The 24,179-nt window shown below is 36.2% G+C and overlaps 1 protein-coding gene across 8 annotated transcripts in view; it reads right to left on the bottom strand.

The window, feature by feature from the left end:
* LOC129442264 (mediator of RNA polymerase II transcription subunit 26) overlaps positions 1-17,713 on the bottom strand; it is a 33,518-nt gene extending 15,805 nt beyond the window's left edge. The window contains exons 1-12 of one of the 8 annotated variants that reach the window (XM_055202214.2): positions 17,466-17,713; positions 14,563-14,679; positions 14,299-14,471; positions 14,129-14,182; positions 13,587-13,681; positions 11,197-11,282; positions 11,075-11,118; positions 10,057-10,250; positions 8,249-8,316; positions 5,997-6,170; positions 3,634-3,738; positions 138-224 (exon numbers count right to left, since the gene is read on the bottom strand). In XM_055202214.2, coding sequence (XP_055058189.2) covers positions 138-224; positions 3,634-3,738; positions 5,997-6,170; positions 8,249-8,316; positions 10,057-10,250; positions 11,075-11,118; positions 11,197-11,282; positions 13,587-13,681; positions 14,129-14,182; positions 14,299-14,471; positions 14,563-14,679; positions 17,466-17,591 — 1,323 coding nt within the window. In that variant the 5' untranslated portion in view covers positions 17,592-17,713. Of the gene's footprint in view, positions 1-137; positions 225-3,633; positions 3,739-5,996; positions 6,171-8,248; positions 8,386-10,056; positions 10,251-11,074; positions 11,119-11,196; positions 11,283-13,586; positions 13,682-14,128; positions 14,191-14,298; positions 14,472-14,562; positions 14,680-17,465 lie in introns of all 8 variants that reach the window. The other 7 variants (XM_055202210.2, XM_055202213.2, XM_055202209.2 and 4 more) reach the window with 7 other exon arrangements.
* Positions 17,714-24,179: the final 6,466 nt, after the last annotated feature.

Raw genomic sequence — 24,179 nt, 5'->3', positions numbered from 1 at the left:
AGAAAGCTGGAGTGATTCTAGTCCTCCACTAAATGCTTTATATACACATGTGTGACCTGTGGCTTGCAAAGTCACTGATGCTCTAAACAGCTTAAATATAATTGAGGTTATTTATACACAGTGCACAGTGATCTCACCTGTTGAGACAAAGCGCTGGTCTGCCGGGGAGACAGCTGCTGGTCATAAAACGCATCACCGAAGACACTTCCGAGAATGGATGAGTGCTAAAGGAAAAACATATTAGAGAAAAGGTTAAATATGATCACTTACTCTCACACGGCCCTTAAAACAATATATCAGACCTCACATTTCACAAAATTAAGTTCTGCATCACAAGAAAATTGATGACACTAATTCTGCAACAAGATGAAACCAAGAGTTTAAGCTCATTTTCAAAACAGCAACAAGTTTTGTTGCTTGTGTGCTGTACAGAAAGGTAACACCTTGTTGAAACTTGATAAAGCATTCAAAGTCAGATGAGCAAACACCTGAGGCTAAGATCTCAAATCAGACATCCCCAGTCCTGTTATCAATCTCAGACTGTGATTATCATTTCAGATCTGTAACGGCTTTTAGAGAACAACAGGAAAATGATTAACAGAAGAGGACACAATAAGCCAATAATACTGGAAAGAGTACAACTAAATATCACTTCCTGAATATAAAACAAAACTATTTAAGACTCTCTTAATCTGGAATTTCATCAGAGTTTATACAAAATGAAAATCTGTTTATGTGTTTAGGGATTTGGCTGTGGCCCATAACAAAATGGCTATTTATATAAATGGGTATTGTATATAACAAAGCCTTGCTTAAGATAGCAAAAAAAATGTTATGATGATGCTAAAATTGCAAAGCCATTGAAATAATAAACATGATTTTATTATTCATGTAATTAATTAACTAATTAATTAATTAATTATCGAGTCATATATGCAGGGATTTGGCTGTGTTTAGGGATTTGGCTGTGGCATATGACAGAATGCCTATTTATATAAACGGGTATTGTATATAACAAAGCCTTGCTTAAGACATTGAAATAATAAGTATTATTGTATTATTTATGTAATTAATTCATTATCGAGTCATATATGCAGAATACATGATACGCCTATATTCTGTGGATGAATTGAAATCTCTTAACCTGCAGAGGGCGCCATCGACATCACAATGATTGTCATACAATTCAGATAATTATTTAATCTCGCCAAACTATACATCAGTTAAAAGTCTTTGTCACTCAATATTTAAAAACCACTTAATATGACAAAAATGCTACAGTGATTTAAACTTCTTAATTTGTAAGTTATGTATCAATCCTTTCGTGCAAACCCAATGTGGAAGGTATGACTTTGGGTATTGCAATGAACAGTAATGTTCTAATTTATATGTTTTATATTCACACACACACACACACACACACACACACACACACACACACGTATGTGAATATATTCACATGTTAACTTTAAATTTTACCAAAAAATAATATATCTACTTTCCATTAAAGGAATAGTCTACTCATTTTCAATATTAAAATATGTTATTACCTTAACTAAGAATTGTTGATACATCCCTCTATCATCTGTGTGCGTGCACGTAAGCGCTGGAGCGCGCTGCGACGCTTCGATAGCATTTAGCTTAGCCCCATTCATTCAATGGTACCATTTAGAGATAAAGGTAGAAGTGACCAAACACATCAACGTTTTTCCTATTTAAGACGAGTAGTTATACGAGCAAGTTTGGTGGTACAAAATAAAACGTAGCGCTTTTCTAAGCGGATTTAAAAGAGGAACTATATTTTATGGCGTAACAGCACTTTTAGGAATACTTCGACTCGCCTAAAAAGTCCGCTCCCCTTCTCACTCTCATAATGGGAGAGGGAGGGTGTTACTGCGCCGAGTCGAAGTACTCCCAAAAGTGCTATTACGCCATACAGTTCCTCTTTTAAATCTGCTTAGAAAAGCGCTACGTTTTATTTTGTACCACCAAACTTGCTCGTATAACTACTCGTCTTAAATAGGAAAAACGTTGATGTGTTTGGTCACTTCTAACTTTATCTCTAAATGGTACCATTGAATGAATGGGGCTAAGCTAAATGCTATCGAAACGTCGCAGCGCACTCCAGCGCTTACGTGCACGCACACAGATGATAGAGGGATGTATCAACAATTCTTAGTTAAGGTAATAACATATTTTAATATTGAAAATGAGTAGACTATTCCTTTAAATTGTGTGCTTTTGTAATTTCATTATTTGCATATCATATAATGGGGCAGTTTCCCAGACCGGGCTTATCCTAGCTTGATTTAAAAAAAATCTTGCACTGACAAATCTCAACATACATCGTTTTGGCTCAAAATGCACATCGACAAAGTTTTATTTAAAGGAAAACACCACAGTTTTTTAATATTTTACTATGTTCTTAACTTATCTTTTACTATGTTCTTACCTTATCTTTTCTCAATGCGTGCATTTAATCTTTGTACAGCGCGTCGTGAATGTGTTAGCATTTAGCCTAGCCCCATTCATTTCTTAGGATCCAAACAAGGATGAATTTAGAAGCCACCAAACACTTCCATGTTTTCCTTATTTAAAGACTGTCACATGAGTAGTTACACAAGTATGGTGGTACAACATAAAATGTATAAGTATGGTGGCACAACATAAAATGTGCCAATTTTTTAAGCGGATAAAAAATGAGAACTCTATTGTATGGCGGAAGAGCACTTAGTTTGCAGCACTTCAACGTTGGGCCCAGTGACATCATTACATCATTCGCCCGAGGTCGAAGTGCTGCAAACTAAAAATGGAAATGGGGTCTTTAAATAGGGAAAACATGAAAGTGTGGCTTCCAAATTCATCCCCGCCTAGATCCCAAGGAATGAACGGGGCCAGGCCAAATGCCAACACACCCACGACACGCCGCACAAAAACCAAGTGCACACATTGAAATAAAAAGGTATTAATTTGTCTATGCTAAATTTTCTAAAATAACTAAGGCGTAGTACTGGTTTAATCTAAACCCTGTCTGGGAAACTGTCCTATTGTGTTTTAAATGACTTAAAATGGATGAGCAAATTGCTATTAATATTTATTCATATTTAAGTAACTACATCTAGTAGTTTGAGTTTATTTTCACAGTGATGGTAGACAACAATGTTGTTCTTTCACCTCAAATGTAAACTGTTCTACCACAGTAGACATAATTTGTTGTTTTATTGCACAAGTCCTGTAAACTTTTGAATAATCATAACATGATATTGTAATAAAGGATAATTTAGTAATCGTAACAGGTCTAAAAAAAAAAGTAATCGTAACAGGTCTAGTTAAAGGTTCAAACTGACACTATAAAGTAGCTCAACAATCACAATATAAAAATGTGTTGGTGTTAAGAGAACGTATAACAAGAACTTGACTTTCACCGAGTACTTTTAAACAATATCGCTACTCAGCACGATACACACAAAGACTGAGTAGAGCTCAGACACACAGCAAAGCAGCCGGGATTAGAGAGACTGGGGGACACGACTAGACTGGGACACACAGAGCGATTATAAGGACAGTTTCCAAAACGGCTCCAAACAAAACAAACTACAGGGAGGAAGCAGCGGCTGCTGGATTCGCCCTTACTTGAGGCGAGCCCCCGGGAGAGAAGCCTTGATTGGAGACAGGAGAAGTCGGAGACTGATTGGCCGAAGACCCCACCCTACAGCGGTACTGCTGGAGGGAAGAAGCCTATGTGGGACAACACCAAGTTAGACCACCAGAGCCCCTGTAGGGGACCTCTGAAAGGCAACTGTCATGATTTGTCAGTGTTACAAGGCCTGTGCCTGTGTCATTACCAACTATGTTTTGTAATAACAGCACTCTGTAATCAGGTCATTGACTTATCGGATTACAGCATTTTCATAAAAACAAGTATTTCTTCACAGAAGAGACCATGACATGGGTAATATCATGTATTGTCAAGGCTAAGCAAGTGTTAAAACCAAAGTTAAGAACTGTATGAAAGTCTCATTTCTTAGGCACCACAAAAACAGTTGGTAAGTCATTATTTGCATTGTCAGTCAAAAGTCTGAACATACTTCTGTATTCACAATTCTTTTAATCGTATTATCTTTTTGATTTCAAATGTAGATTTTTTTATAAAAATATATTGTTCCTATAAATGTCTATTGTAAACTAAAGCTGGGTACACACCACAAGATAATTGGGGTGAATTTAGGTAGCTTTTCTCCTAACGACAATCCTAGGTTAAGTCCCAATCATCTTCGTGGTTGCGCCGATTATCTTGTCAGATGTTCCTGTGGTGCGCGGTGCGTTAAGAGCGTCTGAATCTGCTCGGAAGCACGTCGGGGCCGCTCCAATCCCAAATGGTTAAAGGCGGGGTGCAAGATCTCCGAAAGCCAATGTTGACATTTGAAATCACCTAAACAAACACGCCCCTACCCCAATAGAATCTAGACCTTCTTTTGATAGACCCCCCCACACATACGCAACCCAGGCAACGATGTCGGTTAGTAGGCACGCCCCTTACTGCTGATTGGCTACAAGTGTGCAATGCTCCAGACTGCCACCAAATGGTGGCATTTTGCCACCAAAATTTGAGAGTGTGCCACTGAATTTTTACATCCAGTCGCACATGTGCGACCAGTAAATTTGACCCTTTTTTTGTGATGTGACACTGAATTTGAAACAGCACATTGTACTTTCTGCATCTATCATCAAAGTATTTATTAGTAATACAGTGTATTACTTAGTAGAAATGTGAATATTTGGTTAGCATGTTGATTTACGGTATGTGCCCCTAAATTTTCTGGTTGCGCCCCTAAAATATTCACTTTGGGGCCACTGTGTTCCTAGTGAAAAAAGTTAGTCTGGAGCCCTGGTGTGTTTTGGTACTCGGCCCGACTCCCTTTTCCAAAGTGTTTTTCAAAAATCATGCACCCGCCTTTAATATTCAACATGTTGAATATTTACGATCAGAAATCTTGTTGTGTGGCGAAAGCCCCGAGAACTAACGCACACACACGCTGTAGATTGTCAAGTGAAATGAAACGATACCAAATCAGGAAGTGAGCAGATGAAAGATAAAACCATAACAACTACATGGCGCAGCAGGCACAGTCCAAAGTGAAATGGGCATCAGAGATGTAAAAAAGCAGTACATTGTATTAATGACTTTTCTTTATGCACTTTGCTTGCCATGTTTGTTTACTGTGAAGTCACGTTTGGATGCGAGAAACATCGCAAGATTTCCTGTGTTTTCAGCTGAGAGCTGTTTGTGAAGTTAATCTGATGGTGCGTGATGTGCTGACCACATAGCAGCACTTCACACACTATAGGAACAAAAGTGTTAAATCGTCAATTTTTTCATCATGTCTCTCACATTCTCAGATTTTTTTTTAAATTTGGTGTGTACCCAGCCTAAGAGGCAGTTTCCCAGACACGGCTTATCCTAATCCCAGACTAAAATGGATGCTTGAGGTGCTTTAATTTAAAAACACCTTGTCCTGTTTAATTTTAACATATTTCGTTGACATTGTTGTGTCTTAAGATGCACACCTGTAGTGTTTTTTTGTAAGGTATGTTTGTAAAAACATCTTAAATGACCTTATATTAATAAGGCCTAGTCCTGGATTTACCTAAACCCTGTCCGGGAAACCGCCCCTAAATGTTGAAGCAGCTGCTAAAGTAAAGGGAACCAGTGCCCAGCATACATGACAACACAATTTTTTTAAAAAACCTCATCAAGTTGGTTGAGATGAGGACAGCAATAATCTAGGCAAAATTAAAGACGACTTCTTTGAGGCTAAACACCATAGAAGATTGTTTTGATTTGCATAACTCTAATGCGCATTTTTATCATAGTTCTCACTTTTTTTTTTAAATAAGCTCAAATCAAATATCATATTAGCTTAGTCTGAATGGACCGTACGTTCCCAAATACTAGAAAGCAAGGAGCTAAAGGTCGAGTTGAAATGCAATCTTACCGTGTTAATGTCAATGCCCACAGAGGTCTGTGTCTGGCTGCCTGATGCAGGTGGCAGCTGATTGTTCTGCTGGAGCTGAGGAAGTCCACTGACCCCTGACTGTGTGGACGGCTGACTGAAGAAAGCATACTGAGCCAACTGCTGCTCCAGCGTCATGGTGTCTATTGTCAGCGACTATTTAACATGGATACAGATTGAGACAGCATTTTAGTATCACAAACTGCATAGGTCAACAGGAGTAATAGTAGCAGACATACTCTGCAGTAGTTCAGGCTGTACCTTGCAGGAAAGTACGTGTTTAACAAACACTGATGGATTTTGGAAATTTGCATTCATCAAAATTAGGGCTAGGAAAAGATTAATCGCATACAAAATAAAAGTTATTTTTTGCATAATATATGTGTATGCACTGTGTAATTATTGTGTACATTTAACCACACACACATACATATATTCATGTCAGATTTTTTTATTCATATATCAATTTTTTTAAATGTATATATAATATATAAAAATATAAATAAATGTATATATACACACATGTAAATGTTTTTTAAATACATACATGAATGTGTGTATTTATATGTAAATAATAATTACACAGAGCACACACTCATATATTATGCCAAAAATCACTTATATTTTGTATGTGATAAATTGCAATTAATCTTTTCCCAGTCCTAATCAAAATATGACAAAATGTGGGAAAAGTTGTTTTAGTATTTAACAGCAAATCTGTATTTACTATTTGCATTAAAACGCAGAATATTATTATAGATATTTGCGTCATCCCAATGAACCGTCAAACCACTTTCAGTACATTTAGTTGGTAACACTTAAAGGCAGGGTAGGCAGGAATTATCTAAAAAACTTCTTTACAAATTTGTTTAAACTGTCTTTATATACAAATACATAATTAAAATGTATAGAAGAAACCCAGAAGGGAGGGGGTGGAGTGAATGGAAAAAATGAGCTGTGTTTAAAACAGTGGTGAGAGGTCTACAGACACTCGATCTCTATACTCTCTTTTTCAGAGTACCCACACCTTACGTATTGATATATAAAGACAGTTCAAACAAATTTGTAAAAAAGTTTTTTTAGATAATTCCTGCCTATCCTGCCTTTAACAATAAGGTTGTATTAGTAAACATTAGTAAAGGGCGTTAACTAACATGAACAAACAATGACCAATATAGTTTTTCAACATGTATTAATTCTTGTTAATGTCAATACAGTTATTCATGTTAGTTCATGGTGCATTAATGTATTAGTTAATGCTAAAATCAACACGAACAAAGATTAACACATGCTGTAGAAGTATTATTAGTTTATGTTAGCCAATGCATCTAATTGTTAACAAATACAACCTTATTGTATTCTAAAGTATTACCATTTAGATTTTTTTCTTTAAAACAAACCGAATGCGTTAAAGGTCACGTTCTTTCTGATCTCATTTTCTAAACCCTAGTTAGTGTGTAATGTTGCTATAATAACATAAATAATACCTGTAAAAGGCGATATATTTTCTTTAACAGAAGTCTTCTTTTAAAGCCTACAGCGAACGGCCGGTTTGGACTACAGCCCTCTACTTTCTGCTTTAATGACGTCACTAGAACAGTTTTTTGACTAAACTCCGCCCACAGGAATACGTCAGTCGCTAGCTAAGCTAACGGCAAGCTAAGCTGCTGTCGAATCAAAACACACTAAACAAACTACACAATCAGAACTCGTTAGGTATTTCTGAAGGACGGACTTCACAGAACAAGGAAAACATCAGACCGTTTTGAGGACAGTTTAAACAGCGCTATACAGATAAGTAAACTGTGTGACAAAATACATGTTATATTGCACACTGTTAATACAAATCAAAGCTTCAAAAACACAGAAAGAACAGGACCTTTAACATCTCAGCTAAACATGTCAGACAATAATTGATTCATTTCATTAGTTACCCAAGCTATTTATTTCAAAGTATCGATTATTAATACCAGGGTGGCAGAAGCTGATACAAATTTTGGTATCTGCAATTGTCACGGTAGGAGCAAGTGTAAACTGAAAAAGCAAAATTACATTCCCGCTTCCCACTGCCTGTCATTTCTCACCCTAACACCTGCAAAGAATCAATGGCTGTTCCCTCACATACCGACCTCGACCAGACACTTGAAGATGAACAGAATGTTCCCCTTATAACACCAACCCAAATGAGTGCAGACAGATCGTTTCAGCAGATGGAGGTATAAGGGTAGTGTTACCTGAGCTAGAGAGAGTGGAGGAGAGAGGGTGGGCGACAGCTGCTGGAGACCTGGATGCTGCTGAGAGTCTGTGTTGAGAATAAGAGGAACCACATTCTCATGTCGGCGCTGAACGCTCACCGTCGATGTGGTCTGGGCTGATGTGATGAAAAGTTAAAATACGGCATATGTTTTTGGTATAGACAACAGTCAGCGGGGTTGGGGAAGGAGGGTGGTAGTAGCAGCAGCTCATTTGCATTTATAGAGACATACACAAAACAGCACTGTTTCCTGCACAACCAAAAATGTGCCTTATCAATATTGTATAATAAATTATCTGTAGTAGGGGTTCTCAACCTTTTTCACTTCAAGGCCCCCCAACTGACTATAACAATATTTGAAGGCCTCAAATTTCTACCAAGTAAAATATACTACAGCTTGGCATAACTAAATAGATGTATATTTGTTACAAAAATAACCACAAAATATCTTTATTTTAGTCATTTTAGCTTATTTTAATGCTTTTTTAGTGTCATCTTGAGACCCCCTTGTAAGTTTGTTGAGGCCCCTAGTGGGTTCCTGACCCTGGTTGAGAAAAAAACGATTCATAGGGTATTTGGACCTAAAACTTTACAGACACATTCTGGGGACACCTGAAACTAATATTACATCTTGAAAAATTGCCATATTAGGTGACCTTTAAAGAACATAGCACATCTTACCACACACAGCATATATACTTGTAATATATGAAGAGTTTGGTTTCAAAACACAATAAATCCATTTTGACTAACTTGGGTAAAAATGTGTTTTCTATATCAAGAAAGTAGCAAGACGAAAAAGCACTATTTTCTGTTGCAAACTTTCACATAGCATCTTTAGGTTATAATAACATTAAAAATTAAAATACATAATTTGATTTTCAAAGATTTATTCTAAAAACTGAGTATTTTTTCCACAAAATGCAATAAATCCATGACAAGGTTTTTTTTCAAAATGCAATAAATCTATTGAATCAATATATAAATGTGCATTCATCTTTGCTACGTTATATTCATTTAGTTGACTAGTGGTATAGACTGATTTAAAAAAAAATAAAACATTAATGTCATTAATCAAAACACTTATTTTGTCATATTAAAAACACTGTCATTGCTGCTGTCATCCTTAGGACGTCGTCGCTGAACTTTTTGGTCCGCAATCAGCTGTAAAATGTTTTAGTCCTGCTCGATTTTTGTTGACTTCAAGTGAAATAATGTAAAGTTTTTCAAAAGATCTCCTGGCATCAATGTGTTAGCATGACAGAAGTTTGATGCTGTCATGTGAGAACAAGCAACAGCCAGCGTTTTTTCTTGGCCCGAGTGCCTCTTACATAAATTATTCGGTTTTGATTTTTGGCTTACGTTTCTTCCGCCACAGAAAACCACCACAGGTTTATCAATGCAATCAAAAGTATTATTTTGTTTTTGTTTGTTTGTTGATCACGAAGTACAACGTAGATGAGGAAAACTAGGATTCAGCGTGTATTCAATGCGCCGCCATTGTTGTTTACAATACGTGGAATGGTGCCCTGTGATTTGTTGAGCGGATTTATTGCATTTTGCAGAGAAAGAGGACTATCGTTTATCTCGTTTTTGTGAAAAAAGGGAGAAAAGATAACAGAATAACATGGCGGATATTGGATTTTACGTAAAATTAAGAATTTACTTTTTAATACTGACCAGATACAATATTGATTTTGGCAGTAACTCGTTTTTTTAAAAATGCCGTTTATCGTGTTTTTTTACCAAACTCTTCATATGTTGTAATACCTTTGATAGTGTAATTACCTTGGCTAGCAGAAGTGAGGCCCATGTGAGTGTTGGCCAGGTTGCCGGTGCTGTTGGAGGCACTGAAAGTGGATGAGTTGTCATCGGGGTCAAGAGGTGTGGGGAGAGGAGGGGGAATCTGGATATTGGTTAGGTCTGGCAGAGAGCCGCCGGTCATTTCTGCTGTCATTTCCTGATCTGGAGATGGAAATATGCTGGGAAACGGTACACAAGGGCTGTTAGAAATAACTGGGGTAGTTGGATAAGCCTCAAGCACAAAAGCTCCTCATAAACAAGGTAGGTCATAGTTTATTTTATGCCACTGGCTTAATTACGTCTATATGAAGTAAAGCATACTACAGCTATCGGAGTCTCTTTACACACATGACAAGATACAATCAGTACCCAATCAGTTAACATTTTTCATTGGATTTATTAGCTAACCTTGAGGGGAGGGTGCATTGTTAATACTTGCATGACCTTTTTACCTTGTAACCACCAACTGATAGATACCGCAAGGGCGTTCCATTCACCTAACCTTTACTTTACAGTTGACTTCAAAACGAAAATATCTGATTGCGCTCCATTTTATTTCTTTAGCAATTTTCATAACATGTATTGTAGAAAAGCAGTTTAAGAGAATTTTTTTATACATATTATATTTTAAAACAAATTTATTTACAGTTACTGCCTATTGAGCTAACTAAAGGTGACTGTATGCAAATACAGTCTCTACATGACTCCATATGAATTAGCTTTACCAACAGAACATAAAGGAAGCAGGTATCCCAGGTTATGTCATTGTAACCCCAGTGAGCAAGCCAGTGGTGATTGTGGCAAGGAACCAAAACCCTAAAAGGTGAAGTGGTGGAGAAACAAAAACCTTCGGAGAACCCAGGCTCACTCATTTAGACTCACATCTTTAGATAGTCTTTCTAACAATGTGCCTTTCCTAATTTTATAAGAAAAGTATGTTTTTAGCCATTAACCAAGCAGAAACATGATCTATCAGATGAAGATTGAATGAAACCATACTTACTTAATTCCAGGTATTTTGTTTGATTTGGGCCTTGATGAAGTGTTCTATAAACAAATGATGCATAAAACGTCAACAAAACCACAGATAAAAACTACAGTAAAGCAACAGATGTTACAATGTACCTTTTTATGATCCCATATCTGTTTTTGACCTTCTCTGTCAAAGTCACTGTCTGGTTCCCCTGTTCCTGGCATAGTGAGAAGAAGAACTAGTACATAGAGAGGGATGAAAGCACACAGTGGAGCAAGTGTGGGCACAATTCTATAGGCTATAGTTCACTATAGACAGTTTTATCAGACGAACGTGTGATGACACAGTAACGCTTTGTGATCTATAAAAAAAACAAGTTGATGGGAGAATGGGCTTGCAGGGTGGGATCTGAGGATGATTCATGTACGCACACTTGTAGGTGATCTGTGATTTATAAAGGGAACATTGCTTTGTTTTATAAGTCTTAATATTTTTGTCATACACCATCTTTGGCTTTTAGTAAGGATCCTATGCACAGTTTTAAAAATGAGACCCCTGGCCCAAAGTTAACTTCTTGTCTGTGCTTGTTTATCAGTCTGACTAGAGACTAAACTGACCTCTGGAACAAATACCTTGTGGGAAATAAAATGTTTTGGTTTCCAAAAGACAAGGGGAAGCAGTGAGCATTTATCACCGCTGTGCATATTTGGCAGCCAGGCAAGTATTTAAGGATCTGTAGTAGGGGTGGGCGATATGACCAAAATCTTCTATCACGATAGGATTCATTTTATATCATGATAACGATAAGTATCACGTTAGAGATTTTATGTTTTAATATAAGGTTTTCTTTTATTAAAATCTTTAATAGAAATGTTCATAATTCTCACAAAAACCTTATACAAGAATAAAAAAAGATAAAAAAACAAGCAAAACTAAAGCTCTCTGAAGATAAAGAGTCAATGATTAAAGAATGATAATAAATAACTATGTATGTATGTATGTATGTATGTATGTATTTTTTATTTAAGGTAGAAAAGTGATTTAGTCAAGTGCAGTGAGAAATTTTCATAAACATGAGTGACAGACGGGAGCAAAATTGGGTAACTTCCCCTTTAAGACCGGATCCAATATACTGTTACACATGCGTTTTCTCTTTTAGCTGTTCACTTTCTCTTAAGCCCTAAATGGTCATGTTAATGAGGATACTTGCAAAGACGGGAATTTTAACGCATATATGTATTTAAAGCCAATAAAGCGGATAAAATGTTTACGAGCTTAATGAGCAGCGGTTGCGCGACTTGCGCACTCCTCACACACAGAAAGAGCACACACATCTGTTATTTGCGTTTCAATGGCTTAAAATAACTTGTTTTAAAACTGCTGTGCTTAAATACGTGTACAACGTTACGTTTCCGTGACTACGCCCACAGGAGCATGACATGGGCGCGTAACCTCGATAGAGACGATAGTGCAAAATCTCTACCGGTTGACAAATTTCCAACGGTTAATCATGTCTATCTGTTGCCAATAGGGATGCTAAACAATTAATCGCGATTAATCGTTAGCAGAATAAAAGTTTTTGTTTACATCACATATGTGTGTAAACTGTGTATAATAAATATGTATATATATATATATATATAAATATGAACACATTCATGTATAATTTTAAGAAGAAAAAAATGTATATATTAAGTATTTATATTTATATATAATATAAATTATACATAAATATACAAATGTATATACACATGTAAACATTTCTAAAACATATACATGCATGTGTGTACATTTATTTATACAAATTTATTATACACAGTTCACACACATATATGATGTAAACAAAAACTTTTATTCTGCTAACGATTAATCGCGATTAATCGTTAAGCATCCCTATTTGCCAACATTGTTACGTTCATTTTACAAAGTAATTTTAGTTCAGTGTAATGGTAATTTATTGGTTATTTATTTTGCTTGCTATTAAAAATAATCTACTCTGGAAGGACTCTTTTGTTAATAACTCTTTCCAGAAGTCTACTGGAAGTTAAGTTTGGGCCACAAAAGCCGTTTGTTTATGTTGTTACTGCTGAAACCGTCTATAAGCATTCACAATTTTCAATATTACAACCAGTCTCGATTTAAATTTTAACACAGACAAAAAAACACTTGATTAAAAGGCAAAATATGTCATTTTTGTCACTATAGGTTGGTAACTTGGTGACGCTGTAATTTGCTTACTATGTCCTATGCCTTAAAAGTAGGAAAGTATTGACATTTGAGTGCTTCGAAAGAAATGGGATAAACTAAATCTAATTTTAACTACTATGTATTGATAGTATGCAAATTGGGAATCGATCTAACAGGACTCACAAATCATATTCATAGATGACACAATAAAATAAACAACAGCAAGATTATAATGTAAGCCCACCGCATGGTTTGATGCACTAGTGGTTTTTGGAAATTTTAATCCATGAAAGTGCATATTGTGCCTTTAAGTGACAAGAAAATTGATGGGAAGCAAAATAAATACATTATCAACCTTGTTTTGTCTGCAAATCTTGGGAACCTCCTGCAAATCCATCTTGTGGGTTTGGGTTACAAGTGCTCTGGTGCAGGGCAGAGTCCGAGTTGGTCCTGTAGAACCGTAATGAACCAATGAAGACAGATAAATAACAAACAAAGTTTGAAAATTAAAAAAAGTGTTCAGCACTCTATATAAAATATTAACATTAATAACTATCATTAAAGTGAAAAAATCATTTGGGATTTAGATTAATCCAGGACTAGGCCTTAGTTATTTTAGAACATTTAAGTAGTTTTTACAAGCAAACCTTACAAAAAACATTGCAGGTGTGCATCTTGAGACAAAACAATGGCACTGATATATGTTATGATATGGTAATGCAAGTTGTTTTCAGCTTAAATATGTGTTTTAGTCTAGGGCAAGGATAAACCTTGTCCGGGAAACCACCCCTTGAAGTGGAAGACAATTATTGACATTAAATACACAAACACTTAAAGGTCTTGTTGGTCGTATACATTCGGTACATGCAAATAAATTGTGCAAGTATAAACTCTCACCTCCTCCAGCTGGTATCAGGTGGGGGTGACAGATAAACTGAAGCATATGGGCAGCTATCAATGTGAGAAACAACATTAAGGAAATCATATTATCAGAATGAGTAAATCAAATCTAAACACTAACACAAACTGGTAGAAATTAGAAACTAATATATTTTGGTATGCTTTGCCTGTCTTCATTAATGAACAGACTCCAAGAGGATATTTGACGGCCATGTTTGTCCACAGAGAGAGGTCTACGGTGTGGAGATGTGATGCGATTTCTGTCTCGATAGACCCTCTCCACCAGACCGTGGTGACGGGTCGCTCGACTTGTGTCCAACTCTGAATTCTGAAAAGGAGTCTAGGAAATACCAGCAAACATACAGAGTATTACATACCTAACACATAAGATTAAACATTTATTCAAATCCATACTGTATACATCTACTGACCTGAAAAGGAAGGTCAATGGCGGTGTTTCCAATCTGATTGACATTTGGCAAAGAGCCACCGTAGTATTGGCCTCGGTTCTGACCGAGCTGTAAATACTGTGTCTTCTGTAACTGTAACTGCAAGAAAACAAAACAAGAGATCAATAAAACTGAGAGATATTGAAAACAACTTTCAGGTTTCCAAACTTAACAAATATTCAACATTTTCATGACTTTCATTTGATTCTGAAAAGGGTTATATGTACTGAGCCAGTAAAAGACTTGTCCTTGTAACCTAAGTGTGTGTATCCAACACAGTAACTCAACAGACCCCAGTCATGTAGTGATGGCCGTGCATATTGAAAAGCATGCATGAATGCTTTGTTAAAAGATGATTCATACTTTAAAGTGTAGTAGAGTTAACATTCAACCTGTACAAGTCAAATGAAAGATAGATATTGATCCTTGAAATAATCCCTGTGCACGGCTTCTACTGATGTCAGACATAGCATCCATGCTTACAATACTGACTGGAGGAACAAAATGCTAAGACCAATAAAAGCAAGTACCCAAACGAGGCACAAGAGTAGACTAAACATCACTCTGAAATTGGTAATATTGGGTATGACTAAATATAGTCACGATAACAACAATCCTGTCATCACAGTTGCTATTGTTTAGGGAATAAGAGACTTGCGGAAAGCAAAGAATGCTGAACATTGCATATAGAGCAGTTGTGAACAAAAATATTAGCCACCATGGAAAATATGAAAAAGAAAGCTGTGAAAATAAATTCACAATGTTTCTAATTTTTAGCTTTAATTAAAAAAATAAAACACACAACAATATGACGTTTCATTGAAGTTAAACAATTGAAAGTGTGGGGGGAAATTATACTATGAAATATGTTTCCTTGATACCGTAAGTAGTAAATCGCCATCAGCTGCTTTCAAATGGAGCAGCATTTACTGCACAGAGCCTTAGTTCACTGACAATCGGGGAAATATTGCATTCATAATCGCAGGCAATTCATCGATTTATCGTGCCCCCCAAAATACATTTTTACAAGTAAAATATCTCTGAAGTATATTTCCATTGATATTAACCTTTTCTGAGCACACCAAGGTGACTAGAAACATGATGTTGTCAAGTCATAACTTCCAGTTTCACATGAGAATAAATATAAAGTAACACAATTTCCAAATCCCCTTTATTCATCACAATTCCGGGCTCAACCAAACTTTTTTATACTGGCCCAGTCAGGCCAGTGGTTCAGGTTTTCACTTGCCCTGCCAAAATTTTCACTGGCCCCAATTAAAGGTGTCAGTGACACATATTTAAAAATAAAAATTCAAAAATCAAATATAACTGTATATATATATACAACAGACATGTTCCAACGAAAAAAGGCTCCCAACTTTTCTGCATTACCTGTAAACTGACAGCAAATTGTGCAAAACATTGCATCGTTTCTTTCGTCGTGTTTTACCCAAGTAAATGTCTACTTACAAGATGTTAAATAATATACATTAATGAAAAATATATGTTAGTGACTAAGAATGAAGCACTGGCCCGTTTGGGCAAGTGACAATACTTTTTACTGGCCCGAACATTTCTCACGCTTGCCCGGGCCATCGGGCAGTCCTTTATGTTGAGCCCTGCAATTGTTAAAACCAAATACTATAGTTCTGATGTGCAGCAAAAGATTATTTAGTTAAACTTGGGTTACCTCCATCACCAAAAGTTGTTTGGGACACAGTTTAAAAAATCCTATTCTAAAACAACTCGAGCATATTAATTTACTGTACTGGAACTTTTAAACAGGACTGGGTTCTGTGGCCATATGAAACCAAAGAGAGCTTTTGTAGCAAGAACACAAGATGGCTTTGGTGCACACAGGGATTAAAAAGTTCTCCATGTCTACAGTTAAATATACCGCCAGACCTAATTTTATACCAGAGGTCCTGGACATCTTTTTCAGATACATGGTTATTATCAAATACAATCAGATAGAAAAGTAAAAACCTGACTTGCTTTGCTAAAAATCTTATAATGGGTCAAAATGGAAAAAAAATGGGTCACCGAGCACAAAATCAAGGTTCTGCCATAGTCATCCCAGTTCCCTGACCTGAACCATACAGAAAATGACTGGAGTGAACTCGAGAGAGCACCAACATACGAAGGGTCTGGAGAAATTTTGTATGGAGGAATAAACTAAAATCACTAAGATCCATAATTTCTTTAACCTCATCAAACATTATAAAAGATGTTTATCCTTGCAAATGGAGGTAACACGGAGCATTAAATCAAGGGGGGCAATCGTTGTGGCAAACGTGTAATTGAGGGGGGAAAAAGCATTTTATACGACGTGATACTCCCACTTTAAAACATTAGATTTTTGTGAATTTTTAAAATTAAACAAAAGGAAAAACAAGGCAGATTTATTTTCCCAGCTTTCTTTGCTCATATTTACCAAGGGGGTTAATACTGTTGTCTTCTACTGTAACGTCACGTTGTGCACACATGCAGACTGGATATCTTCAGTAAAAATAACACATAAATGTTTAGATGCACAATTGTCCATTACTGTTACACAACACTGGATATGGCCTTGATCACAGCCCATATATAATGTGGGCTGTCAAACACACATGCTCAATCCATTCACAATGATCCATTGCAGCTGTAAGCAGGGCAACTTTTATAAGGCCTCGTCGTGACAGTCTGTTTATCACCAAATATCGTCAAGAAAAAATGCTCTCCATTAATCCTTAAGCCCAATGACAAACATATACGAGAGAGGGGCGTTTGTTATTGTTTACGTCTCGACAGGCGGGTTCCGCGCGTGTCGTATCAACACAAATTGTGCCCCGCGTCTCGGCTTCATCATAAATGTTGTTATTAAAGAGAAAACAGCAACTTACACGGGCAGCCCGAGTAATACCCAGGTCTTTCATCACCTCCTCAAACGCAGCCGTCTCCTCCGCTTGCTTCTGGTTGTGCAGCGCGATCTTTTCGCTGAATTTTCGCGGATTGTTCGAGGTCGCCATGTTTCGCTCCTCCTGCGCTCCGCTCTGGTTCAATGAGAGACGCTAATGCGTGCGCGTCTCCGTGCGCGTGGTGAACACGCACATCTGGAGCGCGTGCGCGAATTCAGAGAGCGTTCTTTTAAACCAGTGGCTCTGTATTTTTTTATTTTAAGCTCCCTCCCATAATGCACAACAGTAAAGATCCCTCCCATTAACACAATTTCTATCCAATAAAATATCCTATAGCTTGGCAAATCTAAAAATATATACATGTTATAAACGCCAAGAAATATTAAAATATTTTTTTCCTTTTTTTGATTCGCTTATTTTAAAATATATTTTAGAAACCTTTGACAACAAGTATTTTTAAGGAACACGAAATTGATATGCAGTGCTGTATAAAAATATTTTACCTCCTCTATTTTTAAGAGTTCTTTCGTAAAACCTAAACACAATGTAGCTACTACTTATTCAAGCTTTATTACACTGCTCTCTTAAATACTAGATTCTGATTGTCCGGATATTCAGGTTCCCTTTTTTTCAGATAACAACCGCTCAAAACTAATAACACTGGTAACCCGATGCTGCAAATCTTTGAAACAGGTAGTTTAATATTGCACAAAAATAAATATAAATATGTATTTTAATAATCGTTGTATTTATAAATTAACCAAATAATGTTTTCGTGACATTAGAACATCTTGTCTTATCTTAAAACCTCACGGGAGGCCTGTATTGATTAATAATGAGCAAATAAAATATTTCAAATCAACATTTAACGATCCTTACCTTACTTATGAGGTAAATAAGCCCCTTCAGTGTGATCACGTTGCCACACTGCCTGCGGTTTAAGCAGTAACAACATAAACAAACAGCTTTCGTTGAACAAACGTAGCTTCCTGTAATTTAATGCAAAGAATCACTAACAAAAGAGTAATTTTAGAGTAGTTTATTTCTGATAACAAGCAAAAAAACAAAAAAAACACTGTTTTAAAAACGACACTGAACAAAATTATTGTGTAAAATGTGTACTTTATAATGTACAGATCGGCTGCCAAACCTTCCTTCACACAGTGGACCCCCCCCCCCATCTTTAGAAAAACAAAACATTTGTTATTTTCGACAAGGTATTTGTTCCAGAGTTCAGTGTAGCCACTAGTTTGACCTTTAACTTTCGACCATCGCGTAACCGAGACAACGCGTCTGATAAACCTATTTACACTCTAAAAATGACTGGGTTATTTTTGACCCATAATGGGTAAATATTGGACAGAACACATGCTGGGTTCAAAATTACCACGTGCTGGGTTAAAATTTATCCAATGTCGGGTTGCTGTTATTCAACCATGGGGTATTCACCCAGCAGTTGGGTTAAAATAACCCAGCATTGGGTAAATTTTTAACCCAATACGTGTTTTGTCCAATATTTACCCATTATAGGTCAAAAATAACCCAGCCACTTTTAGAGTGTATACATTATCTCTTACTTAACAGTTTGTTGAATAAAATGTGTGTTTGTTTCAAAAATGTGATTTGTGAATAGACTGCTATCTAATGTAATGTATTTGTTTAAGGTCACTGTGCCCCAGCTTAAGAACATTGGAAAAAAAAGGCCATGTAAAATGTGTTGCATGCACTTTGTTTTATTCCTTATTCCCAAATAATAGAAACATTAGTCATTGAGGATGCTGAGGATGGCCAAATGGAGCAAGGGTCAACGATATAAACAATGTGTAATGTGTGGAAGGAAGTCATTTACAGGCACCAGCTCCGGTGCTGTGTAAATGTTTAATAGAGAAATAGAGAAGTTCTGTTTAGGTGAGATAACAGCTGTTTTGCAACAAGTGTGTCAGTTTGCTTTTCCTTTCAATTGCCGACAGCGAAAGATTTTTAATCCATCTCAAAGATATTTTTCCTTCAATCTTCATTTGTTGATATTTTTAGGTGATCTTTCATCAGTTACAGGTCTGAAAACAACGATAGAAACAAAACTAGAAACAGAATGGGAATCTGCTAAAGGTGAAGCTTCTGTTATTATATAACTATAATACAATAAAGAATCTATTCAGCTCCTGTTTAGTTGTGGCTTCGAGCAAAGTTAATAGTGGAAAATCCAGTTTTTGAGTTTTGGCTGTACTGAAGTAGTTTAAAGCATGTCTGTTTTGTTTGATCTACGTTTGAATGAACAGACCACAATAGCAATTTAAAAAGCGAATTACAATAAAATGAGAAAAGGCAAACACTTTCACAGGCAACCCATGGAAAATCTATTACGTTTATCTTAAACGACAGTGCATTCATGAAAATTGTATTAGTAGGTTTTCTGAGAATTGAACCCATGGCCTTGGTGTTGCTATATATCAGCATGGTTATTAAAAATGATGTTTTTACCAATACAGTTACGCTGTATTTCATCATCACACTCAGCCTACGGAAAAAATAAACAACAATGCAAGCAGGTTAGTTTAGATGGAGTTGTTTTGTTTTAAACAGCAGGGGGTGATATATATATATATATCTATATATATATATACGCACGCATGCACGCACGCACGCACGCAGGCACACACACACACACACACACACACACACACACACACACACACACACACACACACACACACACACACACACACACACACACACACACACACACACACACACACACACACACACACACACACACACACACACATACGGGCCGGTCTGAATATTTCACAATCTGCTCAGTTACTGTGATTTTCACACACAATCATTTCTAGGGTTTACAAAGAATGGTGTGAAAAGGGAAAAACATCCAGTATGCGGCAGTCCTGTGGGCGAAACTGGAACTTTAAGAGTACTTTAAGAGTATACAGTGTATGTATATATATACATACACTGTATACTCTTAAAGTTCCAATGGGCGGAACATTGCATTCATTGACAGTAAACTTCATGACATACTAAAACAACTATAAAACAAAAAGCTAAACAATCAACACAGCAGGTGTCCTTTTTATGTGTTTTTTTTAATATTTTAATGCTAAGAGAATATTTACAAGTTATCAGTAGAGAGCTTTTAACTTATTATTCATATACTCTCATACTCTAAGGGGTGGTTTCTCGGAAAGAGATTAGACTAGTCTTTGACTAAAATAAATGTGAGAGCTGTCCAAACTAAAAACAACTTGCAGTGACATATCTTAAAATACATCAGTGCTCTTTGTTTTGTGTCAAATTGTCCACATGCAGATTATGTTTTTAGTAAGGCATGTTTGTTAAAACTAGTTATATTTCCTAATTAAACTAGTCCTGGCTTAAGCTAGGAAACCACCCCTCTTATTGAAATCACTTTGGTATTATTTTATCCTCTTTTTTTAACAACGTGGGCATTTATCACCACAGAAACTTGTGAACAAAATTAGTACTACTGTTGTTAGTTGTTCTTGCAGTGTGAGCATAACCAAGTTCCTCATTTTCAGAGAGGACGTCTGTAATGTCTATCAGTGTTATACCACATCACCTCAACTGTGAAACTTTCACGCTTCTACTTTTGAGCTTCAGTATAAAGCTGAATCAGTCTTTATATGGTGAACCTTCTTTTTTTTTTTAGATTCCATGATTAGTTGACCATAGTAAATTGATGGGTAAGTGATGATAACTTTTGGAGATAAACTCATAATATTATCGAAACACTTTTGCAAGGTTTGTAATTAATATTTTATCAGAATATGAAAAAAATTTAAAGAAAAAGTATCACACTTGGCTTTCATCTATTAATTATAACCTCCAGTAGTTTCTTTCAATAATTTCAATTTTTTTTAAGAGAAAGAAAGCTATTTACTAAATAATACGTTTGAAGTACAGGAAGAATGATTGTGTCGGGGTGTGAATTTCCAGGTTGCATGACTGATTAAAAGAGGAACTTTCAACAACTTTTAGCAAAAGAAACTATACAACTGCCTGCTAGCTGCGTTGAAACAGGGTGAAACAGCTTCACCTACACATTGTGGTAAGATTATTATAATTATACTGTATACAATTATGTTCAGCTGCTAAGGTTAATTTAGGTTACTACAATGAACATTGTTACTGACTATGTTTATGTTATACATTTTAGTTTACATGAAAGTGCTACAAATACTGATCACTTTCACTTTTATTTTAGAATTGTGAATACTTTATTATCATTACAATAACATCAACTTTCTATTCTTTTAGACCATGAACAAAAATGAAAGTTGTATCCCAGACAATTCAACATATCCATGCAACCCTGAGAACCCACCAGCGCTCGGACTTGCTGTCGGTTTGCCAATTTTCTTTGTGGTTCTACTGGTGGTGGGAATAGCAGCAATATTCTGGTTTCGGCAAAGAAAATCGGTTAATATTTCCGTATCAGATAAACTAAAGACCCAAGAAAAGAGCCAAGATGGTAATTCAAGGGAGTCTCCATACAGTGGCTACGCTGGAGGAGTTCAGCCCTCACCACAGAGCCCAGTCTATGAGAACTTTCAAAGTGGAAAGTGTGCTACTCGCGAATTTCAGACGAGTAACATAGAAAACGAAGACAAAAATGGGTAAAGTACCAACTCTTTTTATTTAATAATCAGCCTCAGTAAAGTAGATCATGAGAAAATGGGTGAAAGGGTGTTTGATGTAAAAACTGAATTTCCTGCAAAGTTTTGTTTGCTTTCTGTTGTGTAAGTTCGTTGTGACATCATGAATGTGTTGCAATAGTGGTATAAGTGGATATTACAGTATCATGATAGGAGTTTTTGTTTTGCCACAATATCTTATATAAGAAATACTCACATACAAGTTTCTTAATAAAGAGGCCTTCGTTAGATTTCCACATATCAAGAGAACTGAATTTTGCTTTTGCTCCTGTTTAGAGCCCATGATGTTTACCTTCCGTGTGATTCAAGCGAGGCGATCTACAGTAATGATCCTGCTCATTATCAGCCAAGCCCAGAGGACTCTGAAGACTTATACATCATGCCAGATGTTTAAAGAAAATCAGTATTAATCCTAAAAGTGTTCAATAATTTTATTCAGTTTAAAGCCACAGCAAGACAGCAAAACATAATCAAGATCTTACACAATATAAATCAAGCCCACGTCTCTTCACAAAGGTTTCCAATGAAAGTAATTCTTCTTAATTTAATGTATTCAGTTGCCTGCATCATACAGCATTTTCAACAACTTCATTTTCAAGTTCATTTGTAACAGTGACAACACATTTGTCATTCTTGACTTTTGTTATGTCAATGTTAAATTTAGTTTGACTTTTAAAGTTCAAAGATCTCTTGTAGGATATTTTTTCACTGATTCACTTCAAAACAAAACAGCTGAAAGTGTCTTTTCCACTTCCACAACAAAAAAGGAATTATGAGTAACGTCAGCAAAGAAGGAGGTTTACTGTCACACTAATAAATCTTCAATGTGTCAAAAGCAGTCCGAGATTTGCTTGTCAAATATAATATCCAACTTCTTCAATTGCTATGAAACCAGTTGGGCTGTCATTGTGTCAGATGAGATTCTAATATTTTTGAGCATTTTTTTTTTCAGAAGCATGAAAGCAATTTCTTGAATGCAACGACCGACAATAAGTATTAGTTAAGTTATAGTTTATTATCTTTAAACAACATCATTCTTATATAAGTTTAATACAGAGACTGGCATGCTTCAAAACAACTTAATTGAGATTAATAGATTAATGATTTCATTTACGTAGTCCCATTACCTTGTAAACCTTGGGTGGAGGCAGTGCATTCAAGGACAGCAAAGTTAATGTGCTTCGGGTTTAAACAGATCACAATCCTCACAGTTTTATAGTGCACATACCCTTTGTTACTATAAACACCACACTCTAAAAAAACAAACGGTGCTACATAGCACCAAAACAATTGCCCTGGATCGCAACGACAGAAGAACCATTCCAGTGCCACACAGCACCGGTGAAGAACCAGCGAAGCACCAGCGAAGCACCAGCGAAGCACCAGTGAAGCACCAGTGAAGCACCAGTGTAGAACCATATAGGGGCCATATAGCACCACATATGGCTCTACATAGCACTATATGGTTCTACACAGGTGCTTCACTGGTGCTTCACTGGTGCTTCACTGGTTCTTCACCGGTGCTATATGGCACTAAAAATGGTTCTTCTATAGTTACGATCCAAAGCAACTGTTTTGGTGCTATATAGCACCGTTTGTTTTTTAGAGTGCAGACTGATGTCTGACTCTGAAGTAGAGCCCAAGTCAAATCTAAAGTATCTATAATGTGCAGTCCAAGTCAAGTTTTCCCAGGCGCCACACATCCATTATGTTGGCACACCCTAAATCATATGACTCATGATGAATTTGTTTAGAATATGCTATAGTCACATAGCTTTAAGAACTAATATTCAAAATATCAAATCAAACCCTCTAAGTACGTGTGACATGTTTTTTTTTGTAAATTAACAGTTTTATCGGACTCTTAATGGATTCTGCCAACAATTTCTGAATGGCATGTGGCTGAGTTTAAGCAGAATTGAAGAGAAAGTATTTGATGAGCATATAATACGTGCGGAGAGCATTTGGTTAAAATCCTTATTATTAGCAGCTTAAAACTAAATTATTT

The sequence above is a fragment of the Misgurnus anguillicaudatus genome, chromosome 2 (genome assembly GCF_027580225.2).
Source record: "Misgurnus anguillicaudatus chromosome 2, ASM2758022v2, whole genome shotgun sequence".
NCBI classification, from domain to species: Eukaryota; Metazoa; Chordata; class Actinopteri; order Cypriniformes; family Cobitidae; genus Misgurnus; species Misgurnus anguillicaudatus.
This window is presented reverse-complemented; position numbering and strand designations above follow the sequence as displayed.